Consider the following 24,085-nt stretch of genomic DNA (forward strand, 5'->3'; position numbering starts at 1 on the left):
GTAAGAGTTACGAGATATTTATTGTGAACATATATTCAATAAAAAGTTAATACAATACACGACGAATAGTCACTTTAAACGTACTATCGAAGAGAATTTTTATACTTCTACACTCGCTTCCTGCCACGTGTATATTGCTATGGTCTGGGTTCTCGAGATAAGAAAAGCAGAACGTAGGATAACGAAAAGACGCGACCGTTTAATTTAGTTTAGACGACGTTGATCACGCGGTCTCTTTACTACAAGATTACCGTCTACTCGTATAATGTTACAGTGTCGAACGAAATAAAAGTCTTTCCCAGAGAATAAATGTTGAAGATGGTCGCATTAAATATCATGGTTTATTAATATATCAAGTAACTTAAATACTTTCGTGATCTCCGCGAAATACATATCTGCGCTAAAATATCTTGTAGCTGACACTGTCTGCTACGTATATTTTCAGATTTGTTTCAAACTTTGCCAATATAATCACGATAGTCCTGTCTCGTTAAGATGCTAATGGAACTTTCAAATGTTCGGTATAGCGCGTATAATATATTCATAAAAGGCTCCTGTGCTGCGAACGTTCGCGATATCCTCGCCAGCTGCTCTATTTTATAGACAATAAAGGTTGATGATATCGCGTGACACACCATCGCGATAGTTTTCCTTGACAATCGATATATTTGTCACGCTACTGTCTGAGCGGTTTGCGACGAGCACTCAAGCCGCCGGATTAAGTTGGATGAGTTTAAAATCCGGATTTAGGATAGACCTTTCCACGCGTCCACGAATCTGCGAACGTTAAATCCAGCAGACACGGCTCTGGTCTCTCGTTTGCCCACGATAGTCTCTCATATAACACCGCGAGAGAACGACTTCCATTTTACGTGTGCCTACGTTGGAATGCAGTTTATACTACGTAACGACTGCTTCTTGTTGCAACTTGTTGAGGAACATCGCCAGCCAGTTCAGGTTATTTGCTTTGAACGGCTTCGAACTTTTCGGACGTTTGACGTTCGTTGTCCTTGCAGCTCTACATTATACGGTACTCTAAATAGGGTGTGCCCTTGGCTCGTAATTACGGCACGTTCCATCGAGGTGTACTAGGTCCACGCTATTATTGTGCGTGATAAGTAGGAATTGAAACTAGAGTTGTGACTTTCAAGTAGTAAACGCCTATGTACAGTCCTCTAGATCCAAATCTTGGATTGTAAGGATCAGAGCACTTGAGTCTCCGAGCTTGAAGATTCAATTTGTTCAAATTGTATATATAATTGTTATATACCGTAGTTGGGAGCGAGAAATATTGCGAAGAATGCGCGTACAGGTCTGGCTACGCTTGACGAGGTAATCAAAGTATTATTTTTATGACAAATATTAACAATCATCTTCCAAAGTTGGTAATTTAACCACGTACGTATTGCAATTAATTTTTCGTAGAAAAGAAACGAAATACGTGGATCGTTGTTAATTTCTTTACTTGAACCTGGAAGCTTCGAAAGCTACAACTTTATACGTTCAGTGTTAAACGTTCAGCTTTTGACATTTGGAAAATTCAAGCCTTACAAATTACTGCCTCGAACACGCTACTCCTCGAAACACAAAAGCTCGACTCTCGACTTTTTAATCGCACATACAGAGCTTCGTACACATTCGTCCACTGGTTATTAGATTCTGCAGCACGTACGAACGCATCCACGTGCATCTCGGTATGTACAGCTGGTGTTTCCAGATGACGCGTTTTAACCGTACGTAACTCGCAGTTGCCTCTGCCAGCAGCCTTAGTTTGCACCAGTTTGCTGCCAAACAAATATTGATTTTTGCAACTTGTTGCAACGAAGGGACGCGTATCTCGGTGGATCGAGGGCAATTCGAACATCGTCCAACCAGGGTAAAATCACGTTAATCCTACGAGTCGTTTCTCGTTCCGCTTCCGCTTGCGCCGGCTTTATTAAAATTGGATCTAGCCAGGTTCCTCGGTGTCGTTCATTAGAATCGAGTACGATTCAATTGCACTGGCTTTTGTCGACTCGGCTAAATTCGACGGCGCGACGGTAGGAGAGTTGCATTTAACGCGATGAGCTTCATAGTACTCGATACCGGTCCCATTCGCGATAAGGTAATGTTAGCCTTGAAATACGTAACCGCTTTCAGATAAGCCTGTGTATACGTGTGCCAATAGCGAATGCTATAACCTGTATTATCGTTAGATACAGAAAGCTTCGACCATTCAGGGGTAGTGATTGTTAGCCGAAGAACGAAATGCCCGAACCAGATAGGACCGAACCATGTTTTTCTCGTTAAACATTTTCGTTACTTTATTTAACTTCTGTACAATGGCTGTATTTGTGTCGGGCTTTTCCACGTGTTCGTTCAAGGTTTCTTTATTTCGACGTTTCTTTCCACACACTTTGACAACGTGGTAATTGACCTGAGCTATCGAAGAAACGATTAATTAATCGGAATTGTGTTCGTGCAGTTTTCCACAGGTGTGTCCATGTAATACAGGAACGAGGCACGATATACCTGTAGCATATACGATACATAGCGGAGGTAATTAAAGGATCCAGAACTATCGGAGACTGTAACGTTTTCGTCGAATGTCTAGCTATAGAATCGTACGGAAACTTGGTAGAACCAGAAAGAAAGTTTCTCAATAGCAAAACGTTGATATCGAATATACCGGTTAAATATCGACACACCTATAAACGAAAGCCACGCAGCAGCAGCGGCTTATACTTGGCGGTGGGATTCAATCTTTCGAGACGTTATTACCAGTAGCGAAACGAAACAGGATACCGTCGTACTTGGTTATAAATCGGCTGACTTGGAACACAATATAAAGCAGGGACGTGATCACGATCGCACTGTACTCCTGCGATCGCAAAGCTATTGTAAATATATCGCGAAGATAGTGGGTGTAGTTCGCCGACCTCGTGGTCGATTCCAGTCACGCGTCTGCATCGCAGATTTCAAAGTTTCTCTCGGCCATCAGTTTCCCTTGGATCAGATGTATAATGTAAGTGTGTAATCTTCCATGGATGTATGTATATCGTACATTATACAATATAGAGGGCACTATATGCTTTAACAGAGATCAAAGCATCGAGTAGCGCTCAGTGTACTTACTAATATCGTAATTCTTCTGATATAACCATCAGAGAATTACACCGCAACAAGGAAAGGACACGATTTTCTTAAGCGCTTGCTCCACTGTCCTCTTGCATGATCGAAGTAATATCGTTATTGACATTTTACAAGCCTCGAGTTACGAATAATTGGTATCGTTACAATCTCTTGCAGCGACGGTATGATAAGTTTGGTAACGAAACAAATGAAATTGCGGGGGTAAATTCTACAGACTACGAGTCATGTAATTGATTAAAAATTGTGAAACAGAGCTACGTATATGTATCTGCAATTTATAATTTACTAATTCAACGGCATCGTTGGTCTGTAAATTATCGCGCAAGGTGATTTTGGTTTCTAATATCTCGAATGATAAATCACTCAAATATAGTTTGCCTCATCGACGAGACTACTACCAGGTCCCGAACGAAATATTCTCTCTCTTCCTTGCTTTCTTCCTTCGTAATACCATAATGCCAATATTCCAAGAGGAGCAACACAATAACGCAAAGAAGGCTTGCAAAAATGAAGATGTATCGAGAAGAACAAAATGGAAAAAGAAGAAGCAAAGAGATGGAAGGACAGGAAGACAAGACTCGAGAGATAAAAAAGTAGCTGCGCAAGGACTATATCGTGGCTGGTGACCACGTCGATCGACTGGACTCCTATTACGCCCGTGTCTACGTCTCTATACAGTCGAGAGGATCCTTTATCGCGTTTTCCTGGTAGGTAACCAGCCGTTGGCAATCGACTTCTTCGCAAGCCAAGCCAACGTGTGCTTGTTGCACCCACACAGGAGGCGACGATTAAGGTCAGCCAAGCACTCGTCTGTACGGTCGCGCGAGCGAAACGATCTGCCTGCAGGAGCCTCGATGGAATTAGGGGAAGGCGGAGGGTAGAAACGGTGGTTTTGCCTTGGTGGTCGACGAGTCTATGCTTCGGGGCTCGTCTGAAAGTTAGCGGTGGCCGCTGGTTACGTTGTTCCGCGACTGGTTTGGACAATGAGGAGAAAATTCCGCGCTCGACCATGTGCTGCGCCATAGCCACGCGGTTAAATTGCCGGCATAGCCGTTCCGTTTTGAATGGTAATGAGCGACGCGGCAAAGAACACAGCCTTTTCCTTCCTTCCTTCCTTCCTTTTGCTCGCCTCCTTTTTTCGACGGCCAGCGAGCGTTTTTGGAACGAATGACGTGTGCACGAGCTGGGTCAAACGAGCGACCTCACCGAGCTTCCGGGACTTGTGCAGCTACCGGGCAGATTAAAGGCGACTGCATTCAAAGTGCCGCTTGCCAGGAGCCAGCAGCGATGCCGGAATAAAATCTTGGAGCTGTTGAAGAAAAATAACGCGCGAACATCGAGCAAGTTTTTGACCACTGGCGGCTTTCTTTCCGCAGAGACCGTGTCTCGAGCTTGGGTTGGTAGTAGCGAGGTGTGCTCGACGAAGATGGGATTTGTAAGAAAGCTATCGAATTTTCTTTTATGATGTTGTAACTGTGACAGGCAATTTTAAGGATTCGTGTAATAGTTTTTTCGTCGTTATTTTTGTTAGAGCGTACGCCCAACACCGAACTCGAGAAATTTCGAGACTATATGTACTTATCGTGACTTGTGAGTTATACGAACGTTACTGTCGTGGGAGACAATTGACGGTAGCCGAATTTCTTTACTTCTCTCGCCATTCCCGTGTCATGTCGGTAGCTGCACAGGACACATCGTAATTTATAAGACACGTAGGTAATAAAGTACGTACTATGTGTAATCCAACTCTACAATTTTCTATTGTATTTATATAGGTTCTCATTCCTGTGTAATAATATTTTAGTAGAAATTTATTTTACTTTTCTAGAAGCATCTCTCATTTGACGAAAACGTGAATTGCAGAAAGGTCCTCTGTATTCTTCTTCTACCATTTCATTTACGTATCTATTTTGGTATTTTTATATAGTTTTTACTGGTAGTATCCTTTTTATTATTTATGGTTAGAGACGCCAAAAAAAGATGGTTTACGAGTTCCGCTTTCTTTGCAGCAAGATTCTTCCTCATCGTTTGTCTCTCTTTTTGCAGAAAAATGCGCTGCTTGAACCGTTGTACGTATCTTTTTTCGTTGTGCCATTTAATGACGATCGCGCGAACGAGAGCGCGCTTCAACCTCCTCGTTCTCGCCGAAATAATAACGACAGTCGCTTTTGAATTTTGCTGCACCGCAGGAGTAATCTTACGGTGGAAGTTTTGCTCTGGAATTAGAGGACGCCGCAGCACTTTGCGAGCTTGCGCGCACATTCTCTTTCGGAAGTTAGGTTTGTGGTCGCATTTGCATGGTTTCTTCTGCCGGTGAGCAAAACGAGGGAAAAAAGGAATTTGCAACCAGCCGAGCCGCAAGAAAATATCAAGTTAAAAATATCACGTTTTCGGAAGCAACTAATTTCCTCTTTGTTTTCCCACGAAAATTCCGACTTCTCGTAGCCCTGCGATCGATGAGATCAAAGAACAGCTTGTGCTTGCAGTGAAAACAACTCGCGCTCGTTAATAAATATCACGAGAAGCCACGTCTCAATCCTCTCTTTCTCTTTTCCCTTTGGCTCTTACGCTGTTCAGAGTGTCGGAAAAAGCCCCTCATTGTTTGAAACGATCTCTGTATTAACGTATAGCTCCAATTTCAATATCAAAGCACGTATATATAGTTTGAATTTCCCAACGAACTCGTAAACGAAGATTACAGAAGAAAGCACGATAAGTACATTTCCATCGATTTTCTGATTTTAATTCGCTTCGTGATTAAACGGGAATATTTTAATACGAGTATGAATTAATCGAAGGTAGAAAGAACGTACGAGGTTCGTACGTCGTTGTTGGCAAATTTCTGTAGAAACCAAAGGTATAACCATTGAGACGAACAATAATGTTAATGCCTTTAATATTTTAATGTTATACGGACAATACATTGAAAATTTGCTATCATGGGATTAATCGAAGAGAATCGTAAAATTGCTCGCCTATAAAACCTGCGACGTGTGCGAATTCGTATTCTTCGGCTGTAGTCGTCAGAGGCAAACGCTTTATTGATATAAAAGGCGAAGCTTGATTTATGAATATTCGCCAGTGGTCGATTTATCAAGGAACATTCATACTGTCAAGAATCCATGGCGCCTCGGTTCCTCTTCTTTTCAATCTGCTCGTGCTTCTTCATTGATGTACTCCAGGAAGATGTACGGTGCCTCTAGTTTCAGAATGGCAAGCTCGATGATTAAAGACTTCATAGAAATTATGAGACATCCAGTTGTCGCGGTTTTCACAGCTGTGCCAGTGTGCACATATGTATATGTGTCCCTTTGATGCTGGCCCCTTCCTTTCTCTGTTTCTCCTTCTCTAAAGTTAACCTACCAGTTGCGTTTATATCAGTCATACGGCCATAGTGGAAGACGAAGGGAGGATGCTGAAGGTGACTGGTACGTGAGGTAGGTCAAACTCGTGGCACCGCGTGGCGCGGAATAGAAATGAGGAACGAAGCTGAAGATCTCTCGTGCACCGATTACTTACCTTCAGCATTCTCGAGAACCGGCTATTGTGAGAGGTCTCATAAAAGCTGCAGGCACCGTGCTCCCTAAGAAAAAATACCAACATTTTCTAAAGTCTCCGGGCTCTGCCTCGAGCTTTTTAGTAATCAAAACAACACGCTCTTACGTAATTGTTATGTTATTTAAATCCTACCCGAGCTGTCTCCGTGGAAGCACAGTTTACGAAGGACTTGGATATCTTTTCACCTTTGATCGGGCCCGATGGGGGTGGTTTTGGGAAGAGAAGGATCGGTCGGACGTTCTATGTCAATTTAGCAATGCTACCTGTCGTAGCTATTTATCTATACGTCCACCATAAGTTACTTTTTTGTTGCATTCATTTTCGTATAAAGCCATATTTAGCTTGAACTCTTATCTAGACAATTAAAATTCTATAATTTATTGACAAAAACAATCTGAAGTTTTAATACGTGAAAATTTTGCATAGATTTCGACGCAAGAATATTTTCTGATATTTTCGCTGAAAGGATAAAAAGAATTGTTGAAAGGAACATGGTAACGAATACTCGGTTACCTACATTAGAGTCAAGTATTTAACAAATCGTGATTCAGTTAACCCGAAACAGGATTATTAATCTACAATCAATCATATCTAACATTCTTTTCCTCGATGAAACCTATCTTCGCGATGTTATGAAAGTATCTGAGAATTATTTTTGGATGTTTGTGTTTCCTTCTAATAGTCGTCGTGTAGCGAACATTTCGCACAGAAAAGCGGCCCGACGTCTTGCGATAATTTGTCACTGATATTTATATCGAGGCGAGAAAGAAACTGAAGAAAAATACGACAGAGAAGCTACCTATCGCGAGGGTAGGTCAGTCACGGCGAATTCAACGGAAAAGAAGAAAGAAGAAAAAAAAATACCTCGAAGGGGACGTCGTTATTCCATCCGCTTTCGTTGCTTCGTTTCTTCTTCATCGGTACGCGCGAAGCTTCTCTTTCTTTTTCCGTTGTACGCATCTGTCCTCACCCTGTAATCGACGCTCGACCATAAGCGACGCCACGATTCTCCCAAGACACAGATGCGTGCAAACGTTTCTCGCCAATTATGAAAATTTCAAGGATCTAACTCGCGCGATGCTCGTCGATTTTTCGTACGATGTGCTGAAACAGCTGTGGATACCTCTTCTCTCCTCGCCGTGTTCTCGTCGATTGGCAAATTTCTACATTTTCCACCGTTGAAATTTCCCTCGAGAAATAAAAAGAGAATATCGAGATCCGTCTTGAAAGGCTCGCCGTTCTCTCGTGCCAATCCAAACAGCCTTCGTTCTTCTATTCTCCACACAAGCACATAGATGCGTGCATAATGGGCACAACGAAGAAAGAAGAAAGTATATGATCACAGGAATTGTCCGATTCGAAAGTTAAGCGGACGAACGAAACGCGAAGCTATCGCGTTTATAAACATTTCTGTTCACGAGTTTTGATTAAGAGACTTATGGAAAGTGTGGCTAGCATCGGGAAATGATTAGGCACTTACGAAAGCCTTTAACGATTGTTATCTAGTTTGAAACCGACGCAAAGACAGATAAGACCCATGGAATCTAACGATAAATAAAGAATATATACGATATATTGAAACAGTCGGAACAGGAAATCGTTTGTGTATAATAACTCTAAATCCCTTCTTGTTTACGACTACTGTGTTTTATCGTTGCTTTAACCAATCCCAGCTACACTTGTTATTCAATGTACCACTCTAACTGCAAACTTCGACTGAGATTTTAAGCAAATGTTTACCACTTAATTCGTGCAGAATTTTTGCAACCAGGAAAAGAGATTCGCATGTTTGACACGTACAATTGTTAATTCTTACCGATCACGTTCCTCTTGCGAGTGTTAAAAGTAGTTTCTAGAAATTGCTACGTTGCATCGTTGCCTCGCACGAATGCTAACAATTTGCTTCGTTTAAACGAATTGTTACATTTGTCATGTGGAATCAAAAGGGTGTGCTAATGCGTACCGATGAATTGGTACACGGCGAAGTGGAAACGGGCCGTGTCTGGTCGTGCATTCAATTTGGCCTTTCAATCCGACGCCTCGCAGTCGCAAGCGTGTCACGCTTATTAGATCGCTTCTAACCTGGTTCTAGGCTTCTTCTTCCGGTGTGTATCAGCCGAATGAATAGTCGGACGAAGATCCCAGCGAATCGACTCGGTTGCATACACGCTGAGAATATGGCAGGACCGTACTCGAGGGAAATACGTAGGTTTCCAGGTATTCTCGACACACAGTCTCTTCGTAGTCGAGTGAAACGTTTCTTGGACCGTGTCGGGGTAAATTGACGTCGTAATTGTGACGCTTCATCACTTTTTCACACGCTCGTAGCTGGCTGAATGGGATTGGGATGAGATTCCCGGCCGGAATCAAGGAGCGTGGCTTCCTAATAATAGAAAAGGCTTGCCAGGGGGCATCAATCGACGGAAGACTCCGCCACGAAAAGCCCCGGGACCTTATTTAATTCATCAGCCGTGTTCTCGACGGCTTAACACGATTAATCCTGAGTCGTTTATAAAACTCGATGAATAGCGAGCAGAATACGCCACGATATAAATCAGAATAAACAAGAGCTCTTCCTACAGACGTATCACGTTCACCGTATGTTTTCCTTCGCACACTTTTCCCCAATAAATCCTGCGAGAACGTCATATCATTTTACAGCGTGCGAGCTGGTTACGCGTTCGTAAATTCTTCATCGAACATTTGAGAGACGTATCACGAGCCTCGTTTTATAGATTAGCTCATTTTTCCAAGCTTTAAGTAATATTTCATTCGATTCCAACTATATCTTCGTTGCATCGTAAGCCTCGCGTATCGATGCTTTTCGAGTCGTACAGATTGGTTTTAACAGTCTTCGAACGAGATTCAATTTAGTCTGTTCGCGATTCGTGGCCGCCGATTTTAGCCACATTCGAATCGTAGGGCCGGGACTGTTACCGTTCCCGAATCGTGCAACCTAATCCCAACAATCCTAAATGGTGCGATCTAATCCTGAGGATCCCGAGTCGTAGAGGGCCGAGACGGTGCAACTTCTGAAATTGGCTTCGTTCTCGTACACTTGGGTTCGCGATGAAACGCTTCAACAGTTTCTGTCCCTACCGTAACAATGGCGTAAACTTTATAACCTTCTATCTCGTGTGTATCTTTTCGTATCTATTTCGCTTCTAGAGTAAGTTTTTACGGTATGTATCTTTCTTGAAAAATAAATTGAAGCCTACCTGGGTACTAATAAAGAGGTACACTAATCCTACCGACTATTCAAACGAGCACGAGGTTTCGTTAAAGCGTCTCCTTGACCGGCATGTTCTCTTTCACGTCTGCTTCGTTCGGTGTCTTTGACTACTCTGATCGTCCATCTTTCTGATTAGACCATTTGGAGCATTGCTCCAAGCCAGAAAGCGAACTTTTTCCCACTGTCGATCATTCGTTTCGCTCTTGGCTCGAGAATTTTATTAAACGATTCAACGACATAGATTTCATTAGCATATCTGCCCGCTGGATACTTTTCTTTCTTTCTTCCGGCTACGAAATACCGTTTTAAACGGAACAAAAGAAGCAGTCGATGGGATTACCTATATTCTTATCGCGATCCCTGACCGTTTCTTCTTTGGTCGTATCGTTTAAAACGAGAGAAAAGTTGGGAGACGCCTTTGTTAAAGATGGACGGTACGAGGCGAGAAATAGGGAGGCAAGAACGCGGCCGTATTGAATTTACACGGTGCTACACACGCAGAAATGCAACAAAAGATCTCGTATTCGAGTTTCGGACCGTACAAAGGAGCTTTACTTTCTTCGCTCCAGATGGAAACGGCGGATAATTAAGTCCGAGGTGGGTACGTGCATTTCGCAGAAGCAAACACCGTATACCCTCTATCTGGCGTGTTCGCCAACCATACCACGATTCTAATGAATCGTCCATTACGTACTCGCGTTACATACCGTTTGTTTGCCGAGCTACGTCTCCGCAAATACTCGATATATTCCGGACAGATTCTCGCACACGATTAACTCGTTCTTGCGGTGAACATTCTACTTTTGGATCGAGACCGGAGTTATCTTTGGAGATTCGGGTCTTGAGGAATTTCGTCTTTTTATAAGGATGGAACGATAATTTGAGTCACCAACGATGGCGCAAAAATAAACCTACCTTGCGTTTAATTGAAATACTTGGCTTTTTTAATTAGGTTGAGGCTTGCGCTGTTTACACAAGGTATTTGCACGCACGATCGTGTTTGTTACAGCATGTACGTACTAATTAATTACTTCCAAGTAACATTTAGATTTGTACCATTTAGTGCTTTCGTACGACTAGAAAGATTTGAATGCAGAATACAGCGCTTCGTTGGATAAATACGCGTAAATATTTTTTCTGGGCACCGAGTAATCGTAATTCATAAATTCAGATTTAAATATCTTAAATAAAACGCTCCAGAAGTCTTCCAAAGAGTGGTTAAGAATTAAACAGATGTTAATCTCGCTTACTTACTCCAGAAACATCGGCGATGTTACAATCTCCCTTGCCACAGTTCTGCCACGATTCTCGAGATTTTTATCCAGACACGATAAAACTCTGGGTAATATTGATGACGACCATTTAAGAATTCTTTCGATTGAATCAGATATTTTCCCATTTTCCTTTCGCTGACGATCTCAGTTACCGTCGAGACGCAGCGATTCAGCGAGAAAGCGAATAATAAATGCGCGTTATTTTCCTCTAGCTTTGGGATTCTGTAAAACGTAGAGGAAAATAGACCGTACCTGATTGTGAGCTATCCTTCTCGCCCGTGAAATTGATGACACCACGATTTCAAGTTCGCGACGGGATTTGGATGCCGACTAACTTTTCCGAGAAAGCTCTTAAAGGAAGCTCTTTCTTAAAAGGTCGCCCCTTGTTCCTGCGTCGGCGAATAGACCGTGAACCGTGTTCACCGACGATGTGGACACTTTTGCAAGTGACGCGCACTCGATAAAAATTGTTTGCTCAGGGTTTGTTAATCTCGACGAAAAAATATAGTGGGATCGTAAATTAAGGCGTTAAGTGGACACACTAGTTTCGTCCTCTTTCTTTAAAACGTATTATCAAGTATTTTTTCATTTTTTATTTTTTGTACGTTGAAATGTTCGAAGTTTCCTGTGACTTTTTGCTTGTTAAGCAAAGTAACGTTAGATATACTTGTTACGAAATAATGACAAATGTCTTAAATCGAAAGAAGAAAGACGATATACCGTTGCTCCATAGTGATCGTAACCCAGGTAACGATATAGCGAGATCATGTTATCGTATCGAAATGAACGATACCGTTCACGCCGATCGATAACGCCATTGTCATTCGATCGCTCGAAACATTTGTAGTTTTCCGTTCGACTTGCTTCGCAATCTCGTAAATCGTAGCCCGGGCTATAATTACCGTACTGATACAAACTGACCTGCAGCTACAAAAGAACTACTTCTCGGTTGACACCCTACGCTTCCTGTAAGGCTCGAACACGCTATCTCTTCTCGAATCTTCCGAAACCCATGTACTCTTCAAGCCTGATTAACTTCGTGACTTCGCTATATCTCTTTCACACAGAAGTACACCAAAGAACTCTGTTCACCGTAGATCTGCTCGTGTTCTGCGTGCGACAGACCCGTTAACGTCCTGTTCACGAATTACCGGCGAATTGTTCGCGAATTGTTCGCGAGCTTCAACGCTCAAACGCTAAACGTCCGAAACTTCAACACGTTGCTACTTTCCTTTTATTATATTTTCGTCTTCCATAGAGTTTTGTCAGGTCAAAAGTGGACAAATTTTCAGCCATTTTTGAAATACCTCAATCTCTGAATTTAGAACGAGCGATTTTTATTTTTAATTACATCGTATGAAAATCCTCCTGTTCAATCATAGAGTATCATAAATTCTAGAAACCAATAAAAATATACTTGTCGTGTTATTCTACTGTAACCTTCAATTTTGATCAGTGTGGACGTAGCTCACGATTCGTGAGTCGACTGTTTCGACTTGTCCGAGCACGAGACTATCCTCGCGGAAGAAATTGCAGCTTAAAAGTGTGCTTGGCAAAGCGCCACGCTGCGTCATCATTCGTATCGTTGGGACTCGAGTTTACTGGCGAGCTGCTACAGGTAAACATCTACCTGATCCTCAAACGTTTTCAATTATCGGTTTGGTTTCGATAGCAGAGAGTCAACGTTTCATTCGGTACTATGGATTTCGCAGCCGTATGGCTGCAACGTCTTTGGATGACTTCATCCATAATTCTTTCCCCGTTTTATTCTTCGCTTTATTAAACTTTAACCCTGGAACGTCGCACTGGGATCTTTCGCGTCTGACGATGCGATCTTCATACATTTTGAATATATAAAGAATTTTGTAAAATTGATGCTAAGATACTTTCAAACGTTTTATCGTTGGCCAGTTCAATATTATGAAACCCAAAACCGCTCGGAAACGATTAAAGAATCCTTTTATTTACAATTACTTTGTATTGCCTCAACTAAAATTAACATCCTACATTTCTATCGTGTACGATTGTTATTTAGGATGAAATTCTGTTTCTGAACGTTGTTCGCGTTTCTACAAATTTTATCTCCGAAACTACTTTCATCGGATAACAATGTAGAGCCCAACGACGGCTCGTAACGTAAGACGCATTGTGACGGCTGGTAGTTCATCGTAAATATAAAAAGTTGATGAAGTAGCCAGGGATAAAAAATGACCCGGTTTCTTCCGTATGAACGAAATAAGTTCTTGAGTTTTTCAACGGGTGTTGCATTATTTTCAACAGCTCCGTGATGTTTATAACGGAGGCGAAAAATTGAGAAACGAATTGCTCGACGTTTAGTCCATTCTTCAAGTGGTAGGATGCTGTATCTCTTTTCCACGCGTGTCTTAGCACGTGGAAACATAATTTTCTCACTCTCGCGTATTCTGTCCGATGTTCCGTACCGTTAAACGCGAGATTGCTCGAATACTCAGTTTCCAGCGTGAAATAAACCGTAACACGCTAAGAAATCGACGAGGTGTTCGAAATTTCAATGGGAAACGAGATCCATGTATTTTCATTGAACTTATATAGCAGCTTTTAACTGGTTTCGATGTTTGTTGCTCTTCTGATCGACGAAGAGTTATAGGTATTCAGGTTCGCAAATATTTAGATAATCGAACGTATGCACAATTATGACGCAACTTTAGAATGCCGCTCGATTTTCTCCCGCTTTTATACTCGTGTGGAAATCCAACCTTTCGCAATTGTGATGCGATCACTCGTAAACATCTAGGCGAAGTGCGGAACATGTCTATACGTTTTTCGTGATTGATTTTATTGGCACTTCCATCTTTACGTTTCTAAATACAGTGGTGGCGCAAACTTTCAGCATTTTCAAGTATTCGACGCTCCAAAGATCTCGAGGTTCGACCGTAGGACCGCGCTCGAATATTTACATCGAATATTTCCCAAATGTCTAAACGAAAAATTCGAACGTATCGATTTTCTTCATTCTCACAATTTCGACCCTTTAACGTCAAACGTCTCGAGTCTTGACTGGTACGTCCGCTGAAATATTTGCATCTCCTTCAATCGTAATCCTTTTTCAACCCTCTCAATAATTTATTAAACGACAAATGTACTGACCGCTTTATGACGCTTGTAGCTGGATCGTCGAGGACTTTTACATCCTTATTCCGGATGCGTGTAGAGTAAGAGCTGCAGGAAAATTGTCGGATTTGAATTTGCGATATAGCGAGGGAAATATTTCACGTACAACCTCGGTCGCTTTTACGTGACGCGTATGCCGGAACATTCTACCCTTTATTATTTTGCACGATGGAATTTATTCTGTATATATAAAACGCGATTTTTCTCGATGTCAAGCTCTTACGAAACGATGAAACGCGGTGGATGTAGGAAAATGCAGTTAAACTCTATTTAATCCTGCACAGCTTGGGCCTGGTATTTGACAGATACACGCGACATCTTTTTATAAATATTTTTAAGTAGAATGCTTGTCAACGAAGAGTAGCTGTCATATGATACATCAAATTTGTATATGTTCACTGTATGGATATAAATGTGTATCGCGTTACATTTTCGGTATAATTGGCCGAATGTGAGAAATTTCTATACCTCGAACATACTATTATCATTTGCGACGGATGTCATAGCTACTTTATACATCTATCAACAGAGGATTTCCATTAATTTATTTAACTGTTCATCCATCATACTTTTTTCACAGTGGGTATATACATGTATACGTAAAATATCCGAATCTGTCACGTTTATATTTCGTTTACGAATATATCTTGCTCGATAATAACAGTAGGTAAATCGTATTCATTTTGATAAACATAAACGATTTTTTTAATACCTTGTGACCAAATAAATGTTTTCTAGTTTCTATTATGTACGTTTTTAGATTGCCTTCAAAAATCAATCTAGACGCGAAAATCTGACACTTTAGAGAAGAAACGATGCTTCAAAATATTTCATATAACGTATGCGATACGTACACGAGAGATTTGCGTAGTTTCATTTCCATAGAATTTTTATCACAGCCATCTCCATAAGCATAAGAAGAAATTGAGGAAATTTTCCTAAAACGTGTCTCGTATGTTCTGTTACAGGAAGTATTGCACGCGATCAGCGCACCCAGCGGGCAAGTTCAACGCATCGTTATTTTCAAGAAGAACGGCGTTCAAGCAATGGTGGAATATCCTTTACAATACACGTTGGTCCACTCGATGGATTTCGTTTCACGTGTGAAGCACGAGCTTCACGAAACGTGATAAACGGTCTTAAAGCTCGAGAGGATCTCTCTGACATGGCACACTTTCTTTTTCCTTTTTGCTCTGTGTCTTTGTTTTTCTTCTCTTTTATTTTCTTTTCTTTTTTCTTCTTTTTTTCTCTCTCGACAAAACGGCTATCCGTTGGTGAAGTTTGTCAGTCACGTGCCACCGTTCCAATGCGATCAAGATTTATAAGCGGAACTAGCGAGTGACACGGTTACAGGATCTTCCGACTGCCGCGTCACTCACTGTAAGCCTCTGATACCTTGGCCCGAATATCGACGAGTTACTTGTGGCATAGTGGATGAGCGTTGTACCCAGTTAAAGATGGCTCTTCTCTGTTTGGAAATTACCGAGGGCACGAGGACGCACGAAAGATCCCTTTTGATACTTATAAATTATTCGGATATATATATTATTTTCTATAATCTTTGATCATCGAAATGGGGCCATATATAATTTTCGACATTTTTTACCTTTTTCTTTTTCTTCTTCTTCTTTCTTTTTTGTAAGTGAAATCGAGATATTCGTTTAGATATTAGGTTGTCGGAAAAGTTTCTTTCCTTTACAGACACGTCTTTTACAAGGACGCATCTTCATACAAACATGAAACGTAATCTGTCAAACGTTGTAACCTTTATGTTGATAGAACAAAATGGATCATACGTAATTCGATAAAGTAATATAAAACGAAAAATGTTGTGCATCCATTATTTCCTTATGAAACGAAAGAAACTTTTCAGACGACCTGATATTTACGTCGAACAGGTAGTTACGATTATTATCTTTGGAATCAGAGCTAGTCGTAATTTTCGACGTTTTTATTTTATTTATTTATCTATTTTTCTGGTAATACTGCGAGCCTCTAACAGACTTTATTTCCACGTAATAGCAAAGTTTACTATGGAATTATTCAGATGTTATACACGCATGTGTTGATAATTTATGCTTATCTCGCTTGTTCCGATACGATTCATAGAATTTTCAAACACGTAGTTTACACACAAGAAGAGAATAATTTGGCAAGTGCAAACGATGCAGCCCTCGTACGCGATTATTCCTAAGTTTCCAAAATTTCAAGCAGGCACGTAGCGTCGAGTAACTCATAAAGTCGAGAGGCGTAGCAGCAGCTCGTTATTAAAATTCAGCTGTAAAACGACGTATGAGATATCTGATCTTTTCTTGGAGATGTACATTCGTCGTCTATTCTCGATGCTTTGAATCTTTTTTTATTTCGAATCCATAGCACTCAGACTGTCTTTTATTCATTATCCGTTGTTCCTTCCAAATCCTCCGACAGTTTTTATATCAACCGATAGATTCCTAAAAAGATTCACTTGTTACAGGTGGTCCATTTTCTCGTGAAAGACAAAATAACGTTCGTCAATTCGTCAAATTTCCATGCTTTATTTAATTTCGCCGTTCAGATTATTATTTTATATTTTTAACCGTGAATTAGACTCGTGCCTAGTAGTTCAACTCTCGTAAGATCGTGACGCGTAATGTTCGTATCGAATTACTTAATTTTCATTTGTATTATTTTAACGCTACGAGCAAAGACCACGCGAATTAAGATCTAACTCGATTGTAATCGAAACTAATGCGATCACCCACGATCCATACTAGTTGGGAATTACGATAAATCGCTAACTGGAAGTTTTTTCGATTTCGTTCAGCAATATTTCGCTTAGCCATAATTTTGATAGATTTCAAATGAATCGCGCCATGTCGAAACATATGGGAGTCCTCTCGGAGCTATAAATAGAAACTGTTCGTTAATTTTTACTACTACCCAGACAGAGCTATCTATATATCCTTAACCGAATCTTTCGATAACCACGTTCGACACGGTGGAATCGGCAACAAGAGCAAAGGAGACGCTTCACGGGGCAGACATATACTCCGGTTGCTGTACGCTGAAGATCGACTTCGCCAAGGTAAGTCCACGAAATCAATCGTACGCAAAGAAACAAATTGATTCTCCGTTCTGTTCTCTGTATCTCGAAACCGCCTTCGAAAAGATTGCAAACAGTGGCCGCCGTGTATAGTCGAAGGTCAGCCTCACAGGCTGCGCGATTTCATGGTAAAATGTATGAAAAAATAAAAGAAAATAAGCCACTCGAGAGCCTCGCTGTTAATATTCATGAGAGAGAATCCGACGGAGAAATGCCTGCGCAAATAATGGAAACGCTCTAGATTCACGGTTCCCTTACGTAACTGTGGAGAAAAGGAGTGGCTGTAGATGGGCCCCGGCGCACTTACCGTACCATAAAACTCGAGGAAATTTGTCGGTTTCATTCATTTTACGTGCTCGTTACATATTCCAATTACCCACGGTACAAGCGGCTCTGCCACGGTGACGACATTCTTTTCAATATTTCATTCGACGTCTAATTAGCAAATCCAACAAATAGAGCTCGAGAGCTGACTTACTATACGGGGATGAAACGCGTTTCTCGCCGCGTTTATTCCTGGCAAACTATAGAAACGCGTGTACACCTTTCAGAAATCCTCTCTTCTACGGTACATCTTTCGAGCGATATCTTTTGTCTCGTCTTTGATATTTAACTCGCGACGAGAAACGCTGTTCCCTGTTCACTAAGCATTAGAATTCAGCTAAGTGTATCAGAAAAATTATTAGGAAATTATGCGTACCTTTAAGAATGGTTGTCTCGTTTAAAATAATAATATAATAATCCTATCAATTCGTTAGGATAAAGTGAATCTTCCGCTCGTTTATGCGCGTCGTGCCTTTACAAATGATTTTACAACACGAAGTCGGATTTTCACAGACTTTTCGTAGTCTTCTATCCGATTCACCTCAAACTTTTTCAATACAAGTTAAAAAGCTGTTGGGGCTAATGCTTGATTATTATAATTTATCATGTCTGGAGCACTTCCAAATGAAAATTCTCACAGATCGAATTGCTTCTCTCTTTTTTTTTTTTTTTTTTTTTTTTTCTGATAATGACTGAAATTTGGATACGAGCTTGCTCGGTGTCCTGATACTTGGGAATACGGGTTATTTACGAGTCTCGCGACTACAGATGGTAAATTATATTTTAATTCACAACAGAGGGAAGGTTATTCTGTTCTTCTCTTTTATTGCCTTAATTACAAATATCCCATCGCCGATGAAACGATGTTATTTCGCGTTTGCCTCTGTCAGCTGTCTCTTCTATCGTGAAAAGGATCGCAGTGCAAACAGCAACTAGCACCGCTCCGGAGAGCAGTGAAAAGAAAATCACGCGCATTAACGTTAGGCCCGCGGCAATGAGGTCTTCCGTGCCGTTTGAAAGCAGGCAAAGAGAGTGGTTCGTATACCCGAGACGTGCGAGCACGAAAGCCGCTCGTTTCTCGCCTAACGAGTGAGATTTTGTTTCAGCTTTGTTCGAACCGTGAATCGATCGAACACCTTTTTCAATCGACGCTGACATCTTTCTATCTTCTATCGTACAAACGGATCTATTTTTCCTTTTCTAGTTAGAAAACCGATAGAAAATTGTTTCTCTTCTCATTCGTCGATACGTGTACTTGAAAAACATATTGGTTTGTCGAGAGTTACGTCGATTTTTCAACGTGCCAAGAAAGAGTTGGTATTTTTCAATTATTATAAAACCAGTTTCCATGAAAATTCCACGGAGAAGTTTTCACGATAATGGTTTTATAACGTAATTGTTTAGACAAAACAATAAGCTAATTCGTTTTTATACGTGCAAGGCCCTCGTTGCTTCTTTAATCGGAGACTTAATTGAAAATAATTGTACCAATGCGTTTGTTTCTAAAACGTAATTAGCTCCGGTGTTAGCAAACAGTTTTTCCCTATTAGAATTTCCAACGAATATCGTTTCGTTTGCCCCGATAAACGTACGTTGTTAACGTGATTTGGCGTATCGCGTTCGCTCGACACCTAATTACCGATAATTGCTCACTTCGCGTATCGCCTCTAATAATTAAATAGTCGGTAATGTTCGTTCGCGGTTCATGCTTCAAGAATCGAAACCTAACCACTGCACGTGCGAACGAATTCGCTCGCGTATATAGCGATTCACGCTAATACGCGTAATAAATATAAAGCATTTGCAGATGCGAGTATTCTTTCGATGTGCATTCTCGAGGCTCATCGCAGTCGACGCACGATCTCCACGTTTCCTGGCATCAGACGTCTCTCGTCAAGATGCTGTCATATGATTCATACTTACACACTATGTTGTACGCGTATTTCGCGCTTCTTGTTAACACACGCGAGAATCTGTTATTTGGCAGATCTTTCCATTGGCAATAGTTGCGTAAAGGGTGGGATCGCTCGGCCACGCAGGCTCCGCCTCGAAATCCAATTTTGAACTTTGGGTCGTGGCTTAAGCTCTATTTTCATTAGAGACGAACTGTCGTTTTGGCAAATACCTTGGCTCACCGTGGCCAGAAAGGAACATGTTTCACGCAAAGTGTACGGGCTATCGATGTCGGCCCACGTTTCATCGATTCGCGATAAATCTGTTTTTTTTTCTCCTTCTAATTCTCAGTGTGGTTGAAAAGGTTTACGTAACAGGATGCAGGAATTTTCAGCGATGCATTTCTATAGCGGCTCACGAAGTTGTTCGATCATCAAGTACCTTGTAACGCGTATATTTTCAAATTTCGAATTGCACCAATATAATCATGACAGGCACGCCTTATTACGGTGCTGGTTAAATTTCAAAACGTATTTTACGTAACACGCGCGATATGCACGTAGAAGCTTTCTATGGTAAGCGTTGAAATAGGTCCACGAGCAACCGTATGTGAAACGAGATACGCGGCCTAATTAAAGGGAAATTTTCTTAGAATTAGAAGCGATCGATTCGATGCGACTGAACAGACAGATGGGATTATATTTAATTCTCGCCTGTGTATCGAAGCAGTTGAATGGAAACGCATGCACTGAATACAGTCGGAAAGCCATATCCGCTGCGGGCTTTAATCTGTTTCTCAATACCAATCACGCGCCGATAATCACGTATAGGCGTGTAATATCTCAAATCGTGATTGACAACTTTTCAAGCACGTACCGTCTTCTGAAAGTTTATGCAATTCGCTGTTTAACGGGTGTTCGATAGATCGTTGTTCCCTTCGCGGTTCTCGAAATGTACGACGTTCGACGAAAAAGTAGCGCAATTGGATTTTTGTGGAGAAGGAAATAAGTAGAATTTTCGTGGGCGATTTCCATGTAAATTTTCCAGACTTTGCGAGTATATATAGCAACGCGTTTTAAAGTTTGCAAGTGTACAGATGTTGTTATCCAAGTTTAACTTTACCCTCGTTTTCCCGTAATTAACCATTTCCAGCCGTGCGATTACATTTCGAGTCATTAACTTACAATTTGCGTACTAGAATTTCTCGCTTTGGGATATTCTTTCTCTTCGAACAATTTTCAAATCTGCCAGTTTATACAAAATAAAAGAAATATTCTATTTTTTAATTGAGAGAAATACAGCGAGCAACTCAATCGGTCCAAGTATATCAAATTTCGTATTAATTAGCGACACTCTCGTACGATTAAATAAATTTGATACTGTAGAAACGAAGCGTAGAACCTGATAAAAAGGAACGCTTCCTGCGAAAGTCAGGGTACGTATACGTTTCAGATAATTCAAGTTTGCGCAGATTAGAGATTTTTTCACCATCTGTGCCAGTTTCGTAACACGAAAAATTTGTTAAAAAACCTCTGGTTCTCGCAATCCTCGGGTTACGCAGATTTCGCGCCCACACGTTCCCTCGTAACAGCAATCCCTTCAAACTGGAAATCATCGATAACGATGCGCTCGTAGCCTCCCTGGCATAAGCGTAGCTCGATGGAAATCGTTTGTATTCGATAAATTTGCACGCCGGCCCTTATGCGCGAGGAAACCGAACATAAGCGAGCACGTAGCGATGCTTTGTCAAGCTGTCAGCGCTGCTTGCGATATTTCCCAAACGAAGTTGCCGTGTACGCCAGTCAACAACGCGCACGTATCCTCTCGAACGCGTAAATGTTGCTTTTTCTTTCAACCCTTTTTTTCGTCGCACTCCTCCATCCACGAAGTTTCGACTAAATTTGACGAAAGAAAACGGCTCGATTAAAGCGATGAAAAATCACCGCGTTAACCAGGCTCGATTACTTTGATAACAGCCACGGCGAAAAATGGCCGTGCAAAGTAGGCAATCTCGAACTTTCGAAAGGCAATTATAGGAAATTTTATGTAAAACGAGCCACTCGATGGGCCGACTCAGGCTGCGAACGAATTTCGAACGAATTTTCCGGTTGCTTGTTATACGTATTCGCTGGAGTGCGACCTCGCGACGTATCGAAACTTTATAACGAAAGGCCAATCGTCAGTGGCCGTGGCCATTTTATCGTATTAGGCTTGGGAGTAGCGAGACTTTTGTGGTACACTTTGTCGAGCAGTTCGATCGACGAATACTCGACGAACCAAAAATATAGATTCGGATTTGAACGATAGCCTTCGTTTTATGCTGTAATTCGTGGATGTAGAGGTTTCGCGTTCCTCTTGCTATTCCGCGGTACACAATAACGTAGAGCGTATTTTTGACCGATCGGTACATAACAAACGAACACCATTATCGGATGGTTTATGTTCAGACAAAAAGTATCTGTCCGTGGTCTTGCTAACTCGATCGAGGGAAAACGGTTTCGCAACTGTTTTAGCGAACGTAAACGTATCATGTACGTGGAAATTGTTAGCCAACGACCTTGCAGATCGCTTTATTTACCCTTGAAGCTACAATTTATCGAAATGGAGAGGCCCCTCGATTATCGAATTGTCTGCGATTCGACGATGTTCGACGTTAGTGGTGGCCGTGAGGTAGCGTGGACGTTACAAGAAGCACGCAGGTCTCGGTATATCGATCGCACGCGAATCTACCGACTAGCTATGTAAGCTGATTACAAACAATTCGCGTTTTGCCGACAGCAATGGATCTGCCTTGTCTTCGAATGGCTCGTACCTCGAGCATCCATTTTGGCAGCACGTAGCTAATGATCGAGTTACCTCGGTCCGGCCGTCTCTATAATTATACCACACTTTGTACCCAATATTCGCATTAACCGAACGCTGACAATGAAAAACGATCTGGCAATTATTTTCTGACCCATCCTCCTGGTGTCTAACCAGCGTGCTGTCTCGTTGATCGTTTTATCGCGACGTTCGAACCCGCTGCACACTCTTCTGCCTCTTTCCATTCCTGCTGCGCTCTCGATTCGGCTGATTCGAACTGTTATTGCTTGCCCCGTGGAAACACGAAAAACTCTTTTGTCCCGATAGCGTCGCGCTGCTTGACGAGAGAAAATTAAGAGAGTGCCGGTTCGCTCGATTACCGGCTAATTAGAACGCCGTTATCTGTGACGTTTTCGGAGCGACACGGAACACAGTGAACTCACAGACGAAAAAATTCCTGAATACCAGCCGAGGCGACGTTTAGCTTCCCCGATGGACCGTGTCGGCAGATTAAAAGGGAAGCCGCGCCAAGTAAACAGGAAATTAGTTTGGGACATTCGGCCCTGCACCGATGTTTCATTAGCTCTCCATCCATCTTGACTGGCTTTCCTTTCTTTTTTCCTACGCTCCTGCAACGTACAGTTACGTCGCGATACGTTACGCGAATAATGTTTCCGCGTTTATTTCCTTGTCAATATAGGTGCGAGTATCGTAAGTCGAATTTACTTGATTCGCAAAGATTTTACGTCTCGTTACGTACTTTTAGAAGCTGAACTTCTATCCCATTAACAAATTAGTCATCTGCTTTGTATTTGACGAAAAGAATCTTCCTTAAAGAATGATATAATTTAAAATAGATGGAATATTAAATCGTAGAAATACCGACATGTCGAGTCTACAGATGAAAAAGGTTTTCGTTTGTCGGTTGATCGGTTTTCTTAATCCTTTAGGCCGTGCAACGTGCGCACAGCTATCTCGTTAGGACGTAGCACGTTCGATCGAGGCATCGTTTCGTTCGATTAAGCGAACCGCTTAGCGGCTGCGATAATTGCGCGAAACGACACTATCAAGATCGTTGGTTGCGCGGTAAATCGGATTAAGCATATGAATCACGGTCGATCGGGATCTAATAAACGCGTGGAAACGTTCAAAGTGATCCACGTCGATAACTCCTCCCTTTTTCTCCTCCGTTTTATTTCCCGCAGCGTGTTAATTGAAGCCGTTATTCCGCGAGGAAACGTTACGCGCGAATTCCGCGCGTTTTGGTAGCACGCGCGCGCTAATTGGACAACGCGCAACGGAAATTTATGCGATACAGTTCGTTAATGCCGTTAATAGCGGCGAAGTTCGCCTACAAACTCTCTCTCTCTCCATAAAATCGCACGGCGACTAATTCTTTTTGGTTAATTAATCGGAAGAGATCGACCCTCTGCCGGATAGCCTTAAATTCCGACTAAAAGTCAGGAGAATTAGTCGATCGAGTTCCATCGAATTAACGATTCCAACGAAGATGTATCGAGCGATTATCCGTGTTGCACGTTTCTCGAATAGAAAATTCCAGGTCGGTCAAATTTTTTCATACGTTCGACTTCTTGTTCAGCAACGTGCTATTCGTTCTCGTGGGAGATTTTGTTT

The 24,085-nt window shown here is 41.6% G+C and overlaps 1 protein-coding gene across 2 annotated transcripts in view; it reads left to right on the forward strand.

The window, feature by feature from the left end:
* Positions 1-24,085, forward strand: part of sm (heterogeneous nuclear ribonucleoprotein L) — a 164,733-nt gene that overhangs the window by 44,140 nt on the left and 96,508 nt on the right. For both annotated transcript variants that reach the window (XM_033332775.2, XM_033332783.2), the window contains exons 4-5: positions 15,315-15,400; positions 17,317-17,413. In XM_033332775.2, the coding sequence (XP_033188666.1) occupies positions 15,315-15,400; positions 17,317-17,413 (183 nt within the window). The remainder of the gene's footprint in view (positions 1-15,314; positions 15,401-17,316; positions 17,414-24,085) is intronic.

This window comes from Bombus vancouverensis, chromosome 7 (assembly GCF_051014615.1).
Source record: "Bombus vancouverensis nearcticus chromosome 7, iyBomVanc1_principal, whole genome shotgun sequence".
NCBI lineage: Eukaryota > Metazoa > Arthropoda > Insecta > Hymenoptera > Apidae > Bombus > Bombus vancouverensis.